General features: G+C 42.0%; 2 protein-coding genes across 2 annotated transcripts in view; one reads left to right on the forward strand and one right to left on the reverse strand.

Moving 5' to 3' along the window:
• The window catches only part of CUNH4orf45 (chromosome unknown C4orf45 homolog), a 96756-nt gene extending 83358 nt beyond the window's left edge, over nt 1–13398 (forward strand). The window contains exons 4-5 of the mRNA XM_051199435.1: nt 44–227; nt 13341–13398. Coding sequence (XP_051055392.1) covers nt 44–227; nt 13341–13388 — 232 coding nt within the window. The 3' untranslated portion in view covers nt 13389–13398. The remainder of the gene's footprint in view (nt 1–43; nt 228–13340) is intronic.
• Fnip2 (folliculin interacting protein 2) overlaps nt 5835–20851 on the reverse strand; it is a 95651-nt gene continuing 80634 nt past the window's right edge. Inside the window, exons 15-17 of the mRNA XM_051199434.1 lie at nt 15071–15271; nt 11536–11651; nt 5835–9158 (exon numbers count right to left, since the gene is read on the reverse strand). Coding sequence (XP_051055391.1) covers nt 9080–9158; nt 11536–11651; nt 15071–15271 — 396 coding nt within the window. The 3' untranslated portion in view covers nt 5835–9079. The remainder of the gene's footprint in view (nt 9159–11535; nt 11652–15070; nt 15272–20851) is intronic.

The following is a 20851-nucleotide window of genomic DNA, read 5'->3' on the forward strand; positions in this document are numbered from 1 at the left end:
TATCTTTTTCCATGTGACCCAACTAACTTGTTCCTATTTGCAGGCAACCGAAGCCTTCAGTCCTTGACAAGCAAGAATACAGTCGTGGTTTTCTTGCCTGGAATATGGGTGATTACGAAGACACCCAACAGAGAAACTGCAAAAGGGCTATTCTTGTTAAACAGAGTATACAGCCAAGGACCACTTTGCCCTCTAGGCTGCCAAGACTGCCACGGAAGGAAGAGAAGGTAAGCTGCCATTTTTCTGAACCAACCCTAGAAAAGTCATGCCATGGACTAGAGTGTCATTTGATTCTAACAGTTTCATAGTTCCCTTTAACCTATCAAACCAAATTGTAATCTAGATTAGATTCCCCGTGTCAGTGTCCACTGAGTTGGGGAGCTGGGTTGAGTCTCATGGTGTAAGAAAACAGGAAGGTGTGTGGTCCCAATCCTAGAAATGTTTATCCACCACATGGCTTGATGTAGAGAGGATGGTCAGGCTGTTAATTTCCACAAGCTGAGAAAACAGCCTGCACAGTGGAGGCAGACCTGGAAACCCCTGCACATGCTCAGGACATTAAAAATAAAGCAGCTCACTCTCCTTCTCTCTCCTAAGTATCTTCAGAGACTTAGCAGAGTGTGTAATTTCCCTACATGCTTTTAAGAATAAATAAAAGGGGGCAGCAGGTACTTTCCTGAAAAGTGTGGAGAGCAAATAGAGAGAATCAAGTAATCCGCAGTCATTTTCAGAGGTCGGTGTACAAACCTGTCTCCTGTCTTGGCCTTCTGCACAACAGCACGGTGCACTTTGTCCACTGTTTAATATAGTTTGACACAAAGGTCCTAAGATAGAAAGGAAAACAGAACAGCTCCCATCCATTCAGATGCTTGTTTTGTGTATGGAGTATCGTCTTGCTTCCTTGAAGAGTCTTTGGAATCCACTAGCACAGAACTCACCCTGCATCCAGAGATCCTGCTCATCAGCCATCACCCTTTGAATTTTTCTGTGAGGGGCTGGATTTGTCCTCTGGGAAGGCTCCCGCCCCAAGGACACTGTGTTGAAAATGGGAGCAGTTCAGGTGCTACCTTCCCGCTGTGGGCTGACTTCCGGGAAGGCAAAGATTGAGGTAATGACTGGCAGCTGTGTAAAGGAACACTGAGTTAGTTATATTATTGAACTCATTCTGAGTATGATCACTCATTAGTTCCAAATGCCTCCTATCACCCACTAAATCTAAACGAAGCTTTTATGTTTTGCATTAAAATTTTTGCTTAAAAAGATTTTTTTAAACTTTTAAATGACTTAAAATTTACATAGGAAATTCTGCAAGTACAGCACAAAGACCTACTTATATAGTCTTCACCCAGACCCATCAATTAATTCTACTTGCTTTGATGTATTTTCTCCCTCAATCCGAATGTACGTATATGTGTATAGACCCCATCCCATGTACCATTTCAAGGGAATTGCAAACACAATGCCCTTTTACTTCTAGACACTTCAGCGTATATTTCCTAAGAACAAAGATGGTCTCTCATATTGCCATGGTTACAGTTTTAAGATCTAGCTCTACAATTCATAATCAGATCTTACTGAGCCAAGACTTATGCTAGGGTCACACATCACAAATAGTTATCTGCTAAGTTTCTCTCCGTTTGTGTCTTCGTCTTCATCTTTCGAAGGCTGTAGGAAATGTCAGGATGTTTTCTTCAGGTGGATTGACAGTCTACTGTCTCTGTGCAGGCTGACTCAGACTGTGTGGTATGCATAGGAAACCCTGTCAAATGGAGTGCCACCAGATGTGGGGTTAACTCATTTCCAGTGAACAGTCACATCCCTTCTCAAAAATAAATAAATAAATAATACTGTATCATTCAACATAAACTTTCCTTCAGGCAGGCTTTCTCTCAAAATTTCAGAATACACTAGAAGCTCTTTATCCCCGTCTGTGTTTTTAGAGGATCTCAGAGTTGTGGATATTTGAGAAAACTCCCACCCTCTTTTGTGTAACCCCTCTTCATGGACATAACTCCAAGAGGCTGTTCTTACATATTCAAAAGCCAATAATGAATACAACATGTAAAAGGCATCCGCAGGGCTCCTCCCACTTGGGAAATGGTGAATGCTCGCAGTCATCTCTGCTCTAGAGAGGCTGAGAGTTGGCCATGTCTCCCAGGCTGGCCTTGAACTCCCAATTCCCCTGCCATCACCTCTAGAGAGATGGGATTATAGCATGTGCCTCCATGCTGGCATACTTCCCGTTCTTACGCTGTAAGAATCATAATTGTACCAACAGCCACTATGGAGTAAAAAAACTGTCCTTGTCACAGTAGAACACACCTCATCTGGAGGGAGTTGGAAATGGGATGTTTATTTGTGCTATTGGATGCATTTCTCTACTTACAAACTTGAGAGCTTGTAAAAAGTGTAATTTATGGTATTTAATAGTATGAAGCATTCTTGTACACATTTACCTAGAATGCACTAACAAATATTTTTGGAATTCAATTAGGCAAATGTGATTCTCATGTTAAATTCCTTTCTTTTTAAACATTACAAAACATCTCTCAAGTTCTATCTTCTTTTCCATCTTTGTTATTCTCCCATCTTAATTTTTTTTTTTTCTTCTCAGTAAGTAGTGGTGACCTAAATGTTGTAAAATTTATGGGCTTAGACCACTTTTTAACACCATTCATTTCTACTTCATTCTTAGCTTGCCAGTATTGAGGCCCTCTAAATTCCAATATACCAATGTAACTTCAGTGGCTAATATATTCTTTTTCTGAGAATTTCTTTTACTTCATGCATTCTTTTGTCACTCCCTCACTGCCTTTGAGCTCAAGAATGGATTCTCAGATGTTAATGTGCACACAAACCCCGTGGTGACTGGATTCAGATGCAGATTATAGGTCAGTAGGTCTGCAGTGGGTCTGCCATTCTGCATTTCTGCCCAGTTCCCAGACAACACTGGTAGTGGATGGTCTGGGGACCTTGAGTACCAGGGTGCCAGAGGATTTGACCATGAATTGAATTTGGAGATAGAACAGAAGGGAATTGGTTGGACCGGGGGAAGGAGGAGACTGGGAGGGAAAGCCTGTCTTCTGGAGAATTTAAGTGCTTCAATATGGCTGCATATTGGATTGAAAAGAAGTTGGGCACTGTAGCATGTACTGTGGCCTCAACTACTCAGGAGGCTGAGCAGGGAGAATCACTGAAAGGCAACAAACGGGTCAGCTTTGGCGGCACAGTGAGATCCGATTTCCTAAACTGAGAAAGTGAACCAGTCGTGGTAGTTTAGTAATCTCAGCTACTCAGGAATCTGAGGCAGAAGCCTGCCTGGATTATACTGAGTTCAAGGCCAGCCTGGCAAACTTAGTAAAATCCTATTTCAAAATAAAAACTAAGGCTAGGGATATAGCTCAGTAAAAGGGTGTGTGTAGCTCAGTAAAAGGGTGTGTGTACATGTACAAAGACTACCTGGTGATGATGCTGGGTGTAACTCATTTGTGTCCACAATGCTAAAGCCCTCAGGGTTTACTGGGCTGCTGTTTAAACAGAGAGGAGAGACAGGACTAAAGCACTTTAGAAAGGTTTGGAAATTGGCACAGAAGACGATTGATTACAACTCCTCGGTATGAAATGGAGGTAAGTTTGGACAGCATTAGACTACTCAACTAAAACTAGGGAAGGATTGAAGGCAGAAAGGATGAAAAGTGATGATGAGAGAAACAATCAGACCAACACACTCCAGGTGTAGGGAATACTCAGGCTGTTATAGGAATGACGGGGTGCAGGCTGAACCCTTAGTGTGAGAGGTTTGGAGGGGCCAGGTAGCAGAGTAGAGGGGATTTCCACTATATGGGGTTAATTGTGCTATCAGCTATGTTAAAGATATTTGAAAGTCTAATTCTAAGCCAGGCCTGGTGGTTCATGCTTGTATCTGCTATGTTAAAGATATTTTAAAGTCTAATTCTAAGCCAGGGCTGGTGGTTCATGCTTGTAATCCAAGCACTTGGGAGGTGAGAGACCGGAAGATAGTCACAAGTTCAACGCCAGCCTGGTTTGCATTGCCAATTAGTGGCCAGCAGGGACCACACAGTGAGATCATCAGGAAGAGAGAGGGGAAAGGAGAGAGATAGAAGAGGCTATGTCCTATAAATTGGCATTACAGTATGTAGCTCCCTCCTAAGTCCATTTTAATGGTAAATACTACTGCACTGATCTCTTCAATACCTGTATAGCCAAAGAACCTATATGCACACTTGGAGATGAGGAAACAGAGGAGTACTTATCACAAAGAACTGGCCGGTGTAATGGTAGGAACTTGAAAATCCATAGTGTATAGGGTTTGCTGGCCTTTGCTGGGGCAAGCAAAAGATTGATGCTGGACCTAGAGGCCATCTGGATGCGATTCTCCTCTTCCCAGAGGTTGGGGGAGGATCTATTCTTTCCAAATCTAAGTCCTTCAACTGATTGAATGAGGCCCACTCACTTATAGTTGGTAATCTGCTTTACTCTATCTACTCATTTAAATATTAATCTCATCTAAAAAGAAAAAATACCCTCACAGCAGGACCTAGATTGATATTTGACCAAGTGTCTGAGCAGAATGGCCTAGCCAACTTGACACAAGAACTTCACCACCATGGTACCCATCTCACCCAGCTGTGAGGATTAAATATTGCAAAAATTACATAAATCATCCAACAGAAGAGTGCAAGCAGTAAGAAACCAAAGGGGAATATAGACTGTGCTTGCATATACAAGCCCTTTTTAAATGGCATGCTTTAAAACTGTTTCAAGATTGCTTATAAACAGAAGCTGGGAACTTTCTTCTTTTCCAGCTTGAAAGGTAGACTGAGAGTGAGAGAACTGAAAGGGACACTAAGAAGACACTGAGGGCTGGGCCCCATGCATAGCTACCAAGGGTAAGGCCAACGTTACAAAATATGGGAAGGGGATGCCCCTCTGTAGTTCAAGTCCTATCCTGGAGGAAGAAATCAGCAGATGCTCCAAATCTGCTCGTTGTGCAAGGTGGTGTTCAGAGAAAGAAAATGAAGATTCTGTCACAAAACCAGCAGCAAATGGCAAGCATGCTGGTGCCCACATGGGTAGCCATCATACGATTGCTTGGGTATTGTCCTACTGAAGATGTGCCATGGAGCTGTCATGCTGTGGCAAAATCAGCATGTGCGAAAGTTGCTTGCTGGTCCTGTGCTTGAGTTCGTTCTCTCGTTCAACCATCACGTGGGTCCTGGGGATCGAACTCAGAGCCTAAGGCTTGGCAGCAAGCACCCTCACCTGTTGAGCCATTTCTCCTGGCCCCTGGATTTGCTATTTGAATGTGCACATTTTGGAGCAGGACCTCCAACTGCACACTGACAGCTATGCATGGTATTGATGTCCTGATCTTAGTCGAGTCAAAGCTATTGATGAGGAAATTTCCAAAACACCATCAGTTCTGGGTGAAGACCATTTGTTAAAATCTTTACAAAGTAAATCTACAGCCCCAGGGTGGACAACAGTTACATCCTTGGCAATTTCACCATGTGCTAATGTCAGGTGGAAACCACAAATTCTCAGCTTAGTGAATGTCTAGTGAATGTCAGGTAGGGCAATGGAGGGTCAGCCAGACTGGCCCTGGAACATTCCCACAGGCTTCAGGATGTGTCTCCTGACATACCTGGCCCAAATCCTGATAGTGTACTGGGGCCAGTATTCTCACCCACCAGGGTGCAAACAAAATGTCTCCAAACTTCCAAATTACTAACATATAGTGACCTCAATTCACCACAAATTATTTCAAGACTGCATTTGATTAAGCGCAACAAACAAATCATGAAGCACCAAGAAAATATGCAAGATAAATTCAAAAAGTTTATTGCACCAAATGTCACAGAAAAATGGATTAAAATAATACGTAGACGCAGTTTTAGGAAAAACTTTTCACACAACAACACAGGTATTCATTCAACTGATTTAAAAAAACAGTCCTATCAATTTCTCTTAATTGAAGTTCAATAATAATACATCCCAGAATTTTCTCCTTTTTAAAACACTGAAATTTAAACATAATGCAAACACATGTTTCAGATATTCACCAAATTTTAACATTTTAAAAATTAACATTCAGAGAGGCTGCTTTAGGCCCCCCCCCAAAAAATGTATTAAAATATCCTTTCCACCAAGCACAATATTTAAAAAAAAAAAAATCCAAAACACTGATTCACATTAAAAGAAGCTATGGACCTTTTCAGTTAATGATGAAAGTATGAGTGAACTCAACATCCCCAAGTGTGCATCAGTGGAAAAAACTCCAGACATTTAAAGCAATTTGAAAGTCATTTTATTCCTTTATGTACATCCAACTAATGAAGAACCTAAAAAGCTACAGACTAGTTTATAAAATCTGAAGACCTGATTTTAAAAGCTCAGACAACAATTTAGTATCGTTTAGCAAGTGGGGAATTTCCTCCCTCCAAAAAAGTTAATTCTGAAAAAATACAGTAAGCTAAAAAGTTGTGATGTGTAAACGGCAGCTCCATGAGATGTGAGAAGACAAGTTCCTTTCCATATAAAACAGCACACCTCTGAAAAATGGACTGAAGCTGTCCAAAAGCTATTTAACACTGATAAAATAAGATACTTTGGGATTATACACAAGTATGGAAGCTACATTTTCAATTTTCATTGTCATTTTTAAAACATACACAACTACCTATACATTCATATCACTTATCAACTTATCAAATATAAAACTGCAACATGCTAGAAAGAGGTCATCACAGTAATGCTTACATACTTCCGCTCTGCTGTGCCTCACTAGCCTGCTCAGTCCAAAAAGCAGGGCGCTGCCAGAGTGACACTCAGCAGGTTAGACTTACGAGCTGAAGAATCCTAAGGGTGGGTGGAATCCTGTCAACTGAGGTAGATTTCTTTACTTAAACATTAAAAAAAAAGTTTTTTTTTTTCCCTTGAGTTGGGCCTAGGAGAAGGTGGAGTCCCTTTTTGGACTCTTCTGCTGTGACAAAAGAAAGCCATCATGGTGCAGGATGTGGGTGTGTCTCAACGGAAGTCCATGAGATGCTTTGTTGTTTTTCTACTTCTGAGCCAAAGCTGAATTTAAGACAAAGAAAATGTGGACATCCCACACCTTCGGAGTCAGGAGAAGAGCAGTGTGCCCTTCTCTGCTGCAGTGAGAGGAAGCTGAGGGCACTGACGCCCAGAGCTTCCCACCGGCTGCTTTTCTGAAATTTGGAACATTAGAGGAAGAGGCAGGTTTAAGTTTTTCAGGATTTGAAGAACTGGGCTAAGTTTTTATGCATGAGGATGAGAATCAACCTGCTGACAGCTCAATTCTCGAGTCTGGCTGTCAACATGTTGTGAGAAGTGAACTGATTTTGTACAAGTTGTTTTCTCTGAAACCTCTGAAGATGGGGATAGAGGCACTGTCCACATGTAAATGAGAGAGGCCGGGAGAAGAGCGGGAGTGCTCTGCACTGGCAAGGGTAGAAGGCTGTGCTGACATCTGCTTTGACAGCTCATGCACACCAAGGAAGACAAGTGCCCAGAGAGCTGAGCCAAAGGTGGGATTCATGGCAAATGACGACATCAGGAAGCCAACAAATTGAAAACAGCAACTCAAATGTCAGCTAATGGAAAATGGAAAGATATTTAGAAGGATGGGACACCTCAATTTTGTGAAATACATAAAAGGCAAATTAAAGATCTTAAGTGCCTTGAGGCATCATCTATTTTTACCAAATCACAAAAAGTGAGAGAAGGGCAGAACCAGAGGGGAAGGGGGGGGAGGTAGAGGGGGAAGCAGCAGAGGAGGGAGAGAGGAAGGAAGGCCGACTAAGAGATGATGTAGACATTTGTCCTCAGTAGATGGGAGCACATGGTGTTTGTAATGAAGGGCGACTAACATGCCATGGGCCAGGCTTTTATCCAATATAAACTCTGAAGTCACTTGAGCCCCTAGATGCTATCCCAACATTCTAGGGCACGTGAGAAGGAAGGACTGAGGAGCCAACAGGGTTTGACTTGACCCGTCTGGCTCCTGTCCTTTAAACATCACATTTTTTCCGTTTTTAAAGTCTTTTAACAGACTAAGGTTCTTGAGGCTTAAATACCAATTGAGCTTTTACAGTTCTTCACCTTGGTAAGTTTTATAAATGGTCAGGTCAATTTCTGGAAAGATGTTCTTAAAAGAATATTGAAGGCATTAAAAAGTGCAGAACTGACTGTGTAAAAGCTGAGATCACAAATGATCCTGCCTGCCTTCCTGCTGTCCCTTGTCTGAGCTCCTTCAGGGTTCACATCCCAGCGAGCATCTGCACCTTCCAGCATAGCCAGGCATCTTCCGGACAGCAGGGGAGAGAGAGGCTCGGGCTGGGAGAACTCAGCCACAGAAACTCGCCTGAGCTCATGGAAACAACTTTGGTAGAGGTTTTTGTGGAGAAGGCTGTAGACACTAAAGCTGAAGATGACTACCCAGTGTTAGACTGCACCTGCCGAGAGGGGTGCTACACTGAATCTTGGATTTATTGCACCAGCAGTCCCTCCCAGACCTGCCTGTGACTGCACTGGAACCACAGTAAACTCTGAGAAGTGACAAAGTCCTCTTCCCAACAGGCAACCCTCTTCCACATCCTACGTGAAACAATTCACGGAGCAGACAGTGGCACAATGTGGCTTTCTTTGTGTCACCGTCAGTAAAGAGAGCTCCGACCTAGGACTCACAGCTTGTTCTCAGAGCAGCAGTTCATGCTCTCTCACACTTAAACAGGAAACACTTTCTTACTGGAATGTTCTACTCATTGGTTACCCCCTACTCCAGCTCTCAATATTCTGCCCAACAGTAGGAGGGCATCTTATTAGTTTGACTGTAGTGCTGACGTTTCCTTCCCGCCAGAAAGGTCACCTCCTTTTGATTCCTGGGAAACAAAGGCTCAGAGTACTTGTGAACCATCGCAAATTGCCACTGCATCGAGGAAACACAAGCCTGCAGATGAGGTGTTCTCACGCCTTCGCTGTCACTGAGAGCTTACTGCTTTCTGACTCATCTTCCAAGAACTGTCCAGTCCTCAGTCAGTTATAAGAGGATCTGTGCCACATAAGGAGAATGAGTACTGGCGATCGCCGTCAGCAGAGGCAGGTCGTTGGATTCAATCCTGAGGGTTGAGAAATTCAAGGATAGGACTTTGAAAACACATTGTTTCATAAGGAAGTATCTCTAGGTACCAGCTTCTAGTCTAGACCATCTTTTAAAATTAATGAAAGTGTAAAAACAGGCCAGCAAGATGGCTTAGCTGGTAAAGGCACTCACTGCCAAGGCTGATGACCCTGGGAGCCACATGATGAAGGAGAGACCTGACTTCTGCAAGTTGCCCTGTCCCCCACACATGCACCCTGGCACATGCATGCTCCTGCACACATATACACATACATTAAATAGATAAATAAAATGTAAGAAAACGTATGAGTAAAAGAGTAAAAATCCTCCCAGCAGACACTGATTCAAAGGGAGGTCAGTGCTATGAGCATGGGTAGAAGGCTGCTCTTCCTGAAGCAGGGAACATCCAACCCAGCCTCCTCGCACGACCTCGTGATGTTGTGTTTTGTGGGTTCCTCGGCATCTCCTTCCTCTTGCAGGCATACTGCCTTTTGCACCTACACCCAAATCAGTCTTAGGGGACTAACAAGGCCAGTTCTTCAAACAACAGTTCTGTGACCTACTGAGCAACTGAACCTCAGTGTTCTAAGGACAAGTTCTAAGGACACCTCTAGTGAGAGGTGTCATTGCTTCAGATGGACACGGTGTGGGCTGCTTCTTACAGCACACTGGGCACAACATGGTTTATGGCAAAATGCTGTCAGGTGTTGTGGGTGGGGGGAAGAACTGGAGGTTTCGATTTGTGGAATGCATCCTAATTGTTTCTCTCACAATTAAAACTTTTTTCTATGATTATGAATACGTCACAGTCATAGAGTAGGACAGAATCCCGTAACCAAAGGACTAGTTCTAGGTAGTATTGCACGAGGAGGCTAAGAATGGAAAACAGCTGAAGTGTCTTACAAGTTAATAGCAGAAGCTCAATGCCTCCAAACAGGAAAATATTTTAAAATTAGTTGCCAAAAAAAGAATGTATGGCAGGTATGGTGGTTTGGATAAGAACAACCCCCATAGACTGTTGAACACTTAGTCACCAGAGAGTGGCACCTTTTGAAAGGATTAGAAGGATTAGGAGTAGCTTTGTTGAAGTGTATCATTGGGGATGGGCTTTGAGGTTTTGAACGTCCATGGCGGGCCCAGTCTCTGCCTACGGATCAGGATAAAGACCTGTAGAACTACTTCTCCAGCACCATGTCTGTCTGCATGCCACTATCCTCTCTACATGTTGATAATGAACTAAACCTCTGAGACTGTAAGCCAGCCCCATAAAATGTTTTCCTTTATAAGAGTTGCCTTGGCCATGGTATCTTTTCATAGCAATAGCTTTTCCTATTGTTTTAACCACTAATTTGTCACATGTAGCTATAAAAGACAGCAAATCTGACAAGAATTCAAGGACTAACTTTTAAACCTATACTGTAAGAGCTGGAGATGGCTCAGCAGCTAAGAGCACATGCTGCTCTTTCGAAAGACTGGAGTTTTGCCCTGGCACCCATGTGAGGAGGCTCATAACTGCCTGTAACCCCAAAGCACACTTTCATACATGTTGTGTGCAAGTACACACACACACACAAGAATAAAATACATTTAAAGATGATGATGATGATGTGTATTACTTTGAGAGAAAGGCATGTGGCATATGCTTATGGTCCTAGCAACAAAGAGGCTGAAGCCAGAGGACTCCGAATTTAAAGCCATCATAAGTCTACAAAGTCACACTCCGTCTTAAAAAACACAACTCTTTCAAAAAGCAAAACAAAACTAACTACATAAAACAAAACTTTATCAGGCTTAGTAAAAAATTTAAGGTTGACATTATAGACACAGTATTTTCTTACTGCAAGTTAACAGAATCATCAGGGATATGGGGGAACGTTTCTCATAGGCATAGTCTTTTTTGTTATTTCTATACTCAAAATTAAAATGAAGCAAGTCAGAATTTCTTATAGAGAAAGTATGGCCAATGCCCTCAAGATGGTGTGCAACCTTAGTTAATGAACAAGTGTTCTCTTGGGTGGGGTAAACCCAGAGGTCCACAGGGTGCCTCCCACCTTCTCCATAATATGATAAAAGCTGCCACTACTTGACATTTGTGACTTTTGCATCATTACTGTGTCACCAGAGATGAAGAGGCAGAGTGAGATCAAATGTTGCTCCAGCCTATATCCTGCAACTCATTGGGGAACAGCATGGGCACACACCTGAGTGACCCTGGGCATGGTGAGAGTTACTGATCCTGTAGGTACAGAATGACAGAGGCCAATAAGGGGTAGGGGTGTGTGTGTGTGTGTGTGTGTGTGTGTGTGTGTGTGTGTGCGCGTGTGTAGACATGGTCAGTACACCTGGGAGGAAGGCCAGCCTTTCACAGAACTCACCCCAGCACCACACTCAGTTCTTTCACGTGCACACGTGTGTGTCCCCGGAGATACTCTGAAAGCATTTTACTTTTAAGGTACATCTCCTGTAGTCTGTCTTCCAGATGCATGATGCACTGCAAAGCCAACAGCATTCACAATGAGGACTACAATTTCAGCGTCATCCAGGATCTTTAAGAGCTGGCCACCTTCTTACTATTTCTACATTTACAACTATAACTACCCCCTTTTCAAATAAGTCCCCAAAACTACCAACTGAAGTTTTTCACAAAATAGCTATTAACATTCTTATATATCATTCTAGTATCTTTAAAAATTTTTTTAAAGAGTTGCAATCATTCTATAAACATGAACATCCCCTGTCTTTTTGGCTTTTAAGTCAACCCTTTATTCTTGGAACCAATCAGAGTCAACACCATCACTGTTTTAGCTTTCATCCATATTCCTCCTCAATGTATCAAAACCCCACTGGACAGTGAGTTCTGGGTCGCAAAAGTAGGTTAATGGTTGTACCGTCTTTATGTCTCTGTTCACAAACTTTCTTGTTAAGAAACTTAACCTCAAATTTAAGAATTCCTTCCTGTTTACTTAACTATGGGGCAGTTACATCTGGCCTGTAATTTTGTAAAGAGTGTTAGCTCTTGTTTTCTTTCTCTACCTCAGATTTTTCTGGCATAATACATTCCTAGAAGCAGAATGATTGGAACAAGGTCACTTCAGGCTTCTGTTTTGCTTTCAAGAATATCCTTTAACTAGGTCTTTAACAACAAAAGGAGAGACAATTGTCCCTTAGAACTGTGTTTATCTTCAGTGATTAGAGAACTGCAGCCATCCATTTGCCTCTCTCACCAGTGGCAAATGCTTTTGCATTTGGCAGGCAGTCACCCCAATGTCTGGTGGCTTTGGCAAAGGTAATTCCATCATGCATACTTTCCTTATAGACCATTAGGCCTCTTATTTTCATGGTAAAAAGATTAACAGACACATTTGAAAATGTTAATCCTGTACATCTGGGCTGATCAATGACACAGGAGTGTCTGTGACATGTGTGAGCTTTCCAGTTTCTCACTGGTTAGCTTCTTAGGGGCACTATGCTGGGGATGAACCATGACTGACTGCAAGTAGTAATCAAGGCAGGGGGATGGCACCTATCTCCTCAGAAATATTTCTCTAGGTAAGCAGAGGTAAGTGGCAGAGGGATTTCTTAACAAGTTTTGGCTCATTGTGGAGTGAAATACAAAGTTCAATAAATAAAAGTTCAAGATAACAGGAAACATTCAAATGCTATCGAATGTTTAATGTCTTAAGTGGTTTATGTATAGTGTTTTCAGTTCACAGAAAAAAAATGTGCGATGCAATGCTGGGTCTAGAAATACCTTCTAAATGTGGAAAAATATATTTATGAAAAAAATGTTTTTGAAAGCTTCATAATCAAATAGAATTATGTTGAGTGATTTCCCCTTCTTTGAAGGATTTTACTTCTGAGAGGAATACCATTTTCAACTTCTAAAACTTTAGTTATTTTCTTCCATATAGAAGTCCCTTGTGTATTTTCTCGTAAGCAATACTTAGATGGAATTCTCTTGGATCTTGGTTCTGTCAGGTTATACAGATCATTCATGTAGTAATAAGTAGTTATGTATACATACATCTACCAGATGAAACAAAAAGACTTTCCTATAATTTATTGCTTTGATAGTTAAGATGTCACAAATAAGAACAATGTATTAGAGAATCCAACATAGGCATCTCTAAAGACAGCAGCAAGCCACCATGAGGTCTAATGTCTTCTCCTTCCTTTACAGAAAAGGAAACCCAAGCTTCAACGTCAGAACAATTCAGACTGCTTCTAGGAGAAAGGATGACCATAACAGACCTGAATGCTTCTCCTGCTTCCCCAGGGACAGACATCCTGCAAGGGCATGCTTCAGTTAAAAGCCAAATAAAATTTTTTATGAACTGGCAACGACAGTTTTTATACCATCAATATTGTCTGTCACTGACATATACCAATAATACCTGTTTCCTGATGACTTGTAGCACCCACCACTATTCCAAGTTAATTCGTATGAATTAACTAATTTTCCTAAGCATATGAAGCAGATTTGTCCCCTCCAAGATGGTTTTCCTGTGTAGTTCCAGCTGTCCTGGAACTTGCTCTGTAGACCTAGCAGGCCTTGAACTCAGAGATCTACCTGCCTCTGCCTCTTGAGTACTGGGATTAAGGGTGTTTGCCACCATTGTCTGGCCTGAAGCAGATTATATTTTTCCTTCACATGTGCAGATAGAGAAATGAGGCTCGGAGAGGTTACACGGCTCATACACAGAACATGAATTGCCCCTCGTGCCCACGTACTGACCATGAATCTATTCACAAAGTGGTTCTTATAGCCTCCTGTGCTGGTGTGGCACTTTGGTAGTTTGAAAAGCAGCATCTCCTCTCTGATTCTCAGTGCATTCTCACAACATGCCTGTACTGTTTTCATGCAGTAAACAGGAAACCCGAGCTTCAGAGACACTGCGAATTGTCCATCACACAAGGAGTAATGGCCAAGTAGAACTCAGGGATGTTGCAAGGTCTTCCTCCTCAACCCCACTGCCACAGCTTTCACAACCATCCCTCAGAATACCTATGTCAGTCTTGACTGTGTGTGGAAAGTAGTGTAACTGAGCATCTGGCTGTAAGAATACAGACAGATGACCAGTGAACTGGCAATCAGTGTATTAACTGATACTCAGCTTCCTGTTTTGCTGTTAAACAGTACTGTGCTGCTGCTTCCTGAGAGCAGGAGGAAGACAGAAATCTGAACTCAGGCTTGGCTACAAAGAGCAACCCCGCACAGAAGGGAAGGAAGCAGAAAAAGCAGGCACGTCCACGTAGTGTGTGTGTGTGTGTGTGTGTGTCCCTGAAGCTAGCACAACTAGGCTGCTTAGCTACCTGCCTTTCATTCCTCTCCTTGTCTAACTTTCCTTTCTCACTTTCTCAATGTACTTCCTCTTCCAACCTCTCTGTTGAAAAGAGGTATTCCAATTGGCTACGTATATTCCACTGACTGGGGAGAGCTGGCAACAATTTTCTAGGTCTTTCTAAGCTGTTTTTAGGCCATCACAAAATCCCACCTGGTAAGGAGCAAACTGACGCCATGTGATAAGCTCTTGAAAACTGCTTTCAACTGTGAACTACTCATTTCACCTGTGATGCACTGTAAGGGTATTCACAAAAAAGAAGGAACACACTCCCCTTAGAACTGGCCTGCCTCAGATCCATCTACAAGTTCTCCAATGTGGATTTAAAATTTCCTTTTCAGCTCAGTCCCCTCCCCTCCCCTCTACCTTAATTGCTGCTTTTTCAGCTGACACTGTCCTCTGCAATATCAAAGCTCAGCCCTGTTTGTGGCTTTGATGCCGCAATGTTAATCTTCCATATGTTAAAAAAAAACAATGTGCCCGAATTTGTGATATTTATAATCAAAACAGTGAATAAAACCTATCTTCTAATTACGTGGTTTTTGATGGTAAAAGACTAAATACTTACAAAGTCAGCAGGCAGGTGAAGCTTATAGAGCTGTAAAATGGACTGAAGTAAACAGGACACCTGGTTAGAGACCAAGACATCCTGGCCCAGCTTCACGGTGTCCATCACTTTCCTCTGACTGGTGGCCACCTGGACAGTCCACTTGTCCGTGTCTGCAATGATACAGACGGCTTCCGCTATGGGCTCATCAAGCACCGGATGCTGAAAGAGAAATGTAGTGGGTCAGCATTCTCCAGCTCAAAATGGACAGAGTGTTTTCTGGGGCATCAGAAGATGAAAATGTGGACCACAGAAGTGTGGGACTTAACTGGTACCCAGAAAGGTGTGCCACTGAGCCAGCACTTAAACTAATTAGCCAGGAGCTGTGAGATGGCTTAGAGGTAGAGGCTCTTGTTACCAAGCTGACAACCCAAGTTCAGTCCCTGGGATACACATGGAAGGAGAGCCTGTTTCAAGTTTTCCTCTGACCTGCCAATCAATGTGCTATGGTCACACACACACACACACACACACACACACCAAGTAACTTTTAAAAAACTTTTAAAAAACTGGTGAAAATGGCATTTTTCTTAAAATCGGTTTCATAAAATCTGGAAGGTACTAAAGAATTCATAGATAAGCAAAAGCATATGTTTTCCCCACATTTCCAATCTGTATGAAAGACTGTATTCCTGTTTAGAATGAGGAAAATCAAAATAAGGTAGAGGATCCCATTGCCATTTCTCCAACAACAATATTAGTCAAGACAACATTATACCCTTTAGGGTCTGGGGAGACAGCTCAGTCTTGTATAAGCAGAATGCATATTTAAAAAAAAAAAAAAAAAAAAAAAAAAAAAAAACCAGCAGGCATGGTGGTATATACTGACAATCCAGCCCTGGAGAGGTGGAAAAAGACAGATTCTTGGGGGTCACTGGCCAGCCAGCCAGCCAGCCTAGCCTAACTATGCCATGTCCTAGTGAGAGACCTCATCTCACAAAACAAGGTAGATGGGGCTGGAGAAATGGCTTAAGAGAACTTTCTGCTCTTCCAAAGGACTGGCACCTGCCAGGCAGCACTCAACAGCCTGTAATTGCCTCTAGGGGATCTGATGCCCCCTTCTGGCTACAGATGATACCTGTACCTGTGTAGTAGGCATGGACACAGATACAGACACACACACACACACACACACACACACACACACACACACACACACACACGGGGTGGGGGGGGGAGGGGATGAAAATCTTAAAAAATAAAAACAAAACAAAATCACCAGCACAAGGTATCCTAAGGAACAACACACCTCAGGCTCAGGCCGACCTCCATAAACACAGGTATGTGCACACACACCACACCACCCAGTTCCTTAAGGCTAAAGCTTTAATCATTAAGCAGAGTTTCTTTAGTAACTGTGGTTACATAATCCAATCATTTCTAATAATCCACTATAACCAGGCTATGGACTTATTGATCCAGATGAGTCCAAAAGGTCAGAGTGTGGCTAATGAGACACATACTTAAAATCTAAGATACTTTATAATAAACTGTATCAGTTGTCAACTTGATAAAATTTAGAGCATGCTTGCTAGGGATTGTAGACAGTAGTTTCCTTGTCCCACAGACGCTCTCAAATGGTCAGTACTGAGGCTCATGTCCTTTACTTCTATTCCATTTCCTATGTCTGACTAATTCTCTATCTGGCTGGCAACTCCTCTGACTCTACCCTTCTTTATCCCATCATTCTCAGTTTAGCTTTCCCATCAAATATTATCCTGTTCAGCTATTGGCTAGTCAGTTTGCTTATTAAAGAAATCACAGTGACAAATCTTCAGTGTACAAAAGGATTTTCCACAGCAAGAAATTGTCTTGATTGGGACATTTGAGGTGGGAAACCTAGCTCATGATGGGTGGCACCATTCCCTAGGCTGGGATCCTGAAAGAAAGCATTCATTATTCTCTGCTGTTTGTCCAGATACAATGTGACCAGCTGTACCTAGGCTCCTGCTGCTGACTTGGCTGCAATGATGAACCACAATCTCGTGAGCCAAAATAAACCCTTCTATTCTAAGCTGGTTTTATTTTATCACAGCAGCAGAAAAAACAAAGACAACATTGAAACCTATCTCTTAAAATTGGGCTTTTTGTTTTTTCTACAGTTGTTCTCAAGGCAATGAGCTCATTGCCTTCCTATAGCATCTCATAAGATGGAAACTTTGTTGTTCCCTAGGTATAGTAGCTGAGCAAGTGATTCACATATGTAACAAGTTATTAGCAGGAGCTGACAGTAAAAGCCTCCAAGCATGGTCTTTATCCAAGCCTCAAGGCTCGCTGACACGTGTTTCATGGGTGGAATTTGATAGCAGCATTTCACAGGAACCTACTGAGCTCTGGTATCTTGGGGTCACATGTTATGGAAGGCATTGACTTTTCATCTGGAGTTACTGCTCCTAGTTTCTGCAGTTTTGAGATTTATTGTTGTTTTCTTTGTTTACATCCTCAGAAAGGTTGTTCTAATTTTCTTAATGTCTTACATTTAAAATCTGTGTTCTCAAAATTTGGGAATATAGATACAAGTATGCAGATATGATAGTTCTAATAATTACATTTAATTTTTATCAAATTAATGATTACTTCTACTATGAAGAAATTGTTTCTTAGAATTACCAGTCATGATGTTAGATTACAGTGTAAAATTTCCCTGGCCTTATCCAAGTGGGTTATCTGACTGACACACACATCCATCCTCTTATGTTGGGAGGATACTGTAAACTATTTGGAAGTTTGTGTTTAATACTCTTTTGGGTCTCTTTTTGTCTTGTTTGTTGATGTAATTTACTCAAGTTAAAATTCGCTAATATATAATATATATAATTTACATAATATATAAAAGTCACCACTGTTCTGACTTTTATATAATTTCATATAAATAAAATCACAAGGTTCATCATTTTTTGTTTGATTTCTTTTAAAAATAGTACTTTTGAGAAGTAGCTGTATTTAATGTATTTTAGTTCTTTATTCTTATTTTTGAGCATCCTCTTGTAAGAGTACTGCACCATTTGTTTATCCAGAGATGGCCTAGGTTCGGTTCTCAGTATCCACATGTCAGTTTACAACTGTCTGTAACTCCAGTTCTAGGGAACATATAACATGCTCTTCAGACACCTGACATGCATGTGATACACATGCATACATGTGGACCAACACCTATCCATATAAGAAAAAAAATCTTGAGAGAAATTGCTTCCAACATTTGGCCGTTAAGAACGAAAGGGCTGTGAGTATTCACATTTACAAATCTTGGTATGGACATGATTTTATTTCTCTGAAGAAATACTGAGGAGGGGAAATGCTGGCTTATGTGAGAGAAGTGCATGCTTAACTTTTTAAGAAAATGGTTTTCCATCAATGCTCTTTACTATTTTAAAGACCATTCCTATTTCTCCTTACCCCAGAAGAAGGCACACCCCAATCAGCTTCAGCTCCAATAATAAACATACAATGCTCTAAACTGAATTCTATGAAGTCACTTACAACAAACACTTTTCACGCACCAGGCATCAGGTGGCACACCAGGAATACAAAGGAAGTTTTTGCTTTCTGCTTCAAGACTATGCAAAAAGACAAAAACATGCTTATAGATGTGTGAACATGTGTGCATACTGATGTACATCTATGAAGCTGTGTACATATGCAATCACGCAATGGTCTCACTAAACAGTAACCCTGATTATCAGTAAGGATTTCAGTTCTCTCTGTTAGGAAAACATGGTCGTCAAAATCCAATTATAGGTCAAAATTGTAGTTTAAGAGTTGTAGGCATAGTTCAAAGAACACATGCCTAGTATGTGGGAAGGAGGGGGGGGGGAAGGCAAGTGGGAAGGAGGGGGGGGGGAAGGCAAGTGAGACTGAAATGGTGACACATGCTTATAAAGAAGTTGGGAAGCTAACAGAATTCCAAGATCAAGGCCCACCTGGGCTACATGGGAAGATGTTGTCTGACAGAAAGAAGAAACAACATAAACAATGCTCATTTCACTTAAAAGTCCTCTAAACACATGGCCTAGTCCCAGGTGGAGTTGCATTCAGGGATATAGCTGCAGAAGGCAGGGCTACCCCAAGTTACCAGGGTATTCATCATCAGCTTAAAAAGATGGAAACAACCAGGGTGTTCTGAATAAGGGGAAAGCAGCTTCCTTTCTAATCTGTTGACTTTGAGGCTGCTGCTACAGGGTGCATTTAATACTATGTGCTACTTAAGGAATGATTTCTTTCTTGTCTGATGGGACAGGCTGTTCTTTTGTAGTCTAGCTGGTTGGTTGCCCACATGGATTAATTAGTATTCATAAGCGTGTATCACAACCAGGCTTTCAGCAAAGCTCCTTATCTGTGCTACTGACTCCTATGTGATATTTCTGGAGTCAATCTGTTGCTACTCTTAAAATTAAATGGAACAGGCTGCTATATCCAACTATTATTTATAGATTAGTCTGTAAAACGCCTGAAGCCTACATCACTATTTGTTGTGTTTTTTAAGCTAAATTATGATGTTAATTTTGGTTCTGATGACATAACTTAATATAGTGAGAGATGCCTGCTTGTTCCTTGTGACATGACAAAGGGCAAATTTATGTTCAGACTCAGCTCAGTCATATCTGCCAGGTGCTTTCAGCGACTAATGCTACAACCAAACAAGAGTGTTAAGGACACTTGTACATCTTTCTGAACTCTGATAGTAATTTTGTTTCAACTAAAATAATGTTATCTACCTGTTAGCAACATCTTGTACTACTTTATCACTTACAAGGCACTTTCTCACTGCCTGTTTGTCTGCTGTTATCTTGTTTTTGTTTTTTTCCAGACATGGTTTATCTGTGTAGCCCTGGTTGTCCTGAAACTCACTGTGTAGTTCAGGCTGGCCTTGAACTCACAGAGATCCACCTGTCTCTGCCTCCTGAGTGCTGGGATTAAAGGCGTACACCACCTCCACCCCATTCACATTTCCTGTTTTATTAGTTTACATTTACTGGGCATGTACACTTAGTAGTGTGCCAGGCACTATGCTCAACACTTGATATGGATTATAGTATTTCCAAATTCAAATGACATCGGTACAGTTTATTTTATAGAGTGGAAACTTCCCCCAAAGGCCACAAGCCCATTAGGAGTTGAGCTATGATTCAAACCTCTAGGTTGCCTCTTTGGAGGTCCAACTTGTCACATGCAGGTCAGAGGTCAAATTCAGGTGGTGTTCCTTGTGTATGTTCACCTTGTTTTCTTGAGACAGGTGCACTCACAAGGACTAATGAGGCTGGTCTTGGCCAGCTGTGAGCTACAGGAATCCCCCCTGCCTCTGCCTCCCCAGTACCAGTATATAAACACATGCCACTGTACCCAGCTTTTCAGCATGGGCTCTGGAGATTGAACAAGTCCTCATGCTCCTGCGGCAACCACTTTCCTACTGAGATATCACCCCAACCTGGAAAGCAAACTCTGAACCACTGCATTATACTTTCCCCCATTTCCACGTCCTCTAAGATCATCCTCAGAGGAGTGCTGCCAGCTGCCTCACTTCAAAGTCTTAAAGAGTAGCAACACCAGGATTCAGATCCAGCCAGGGCTGTTGATGTTGTCTAATGCCCGCCTCTGACCCCAGTTCAGCAGCTAACACTGCCCAGCAGGCAGCATTCACTGGTAGACAGGATGCAGAAGAGAGACAAGGCTGCTTGAGGGTCACAGGATGACAGTGGCGCTGGCTCATGTATTCGCATACTCTCCGTTCACAGTGAGAAGGAA

This window comes from Phodopus roborovskii, unplaced genomic scaffold (genome assembly GCF_943737965.1).
Source record: "Phodopus roborovskii unplaced genomic scaffold, PHOROB, whole genome shotgun sequence".
NCBI classification, from domain to species: domain Eukaryota; kingdom Metazoa; phylum Chordata; class Mammalia; order Rodentia; family Cricetidae; genus Phodopus; species Phodopus roborovskii.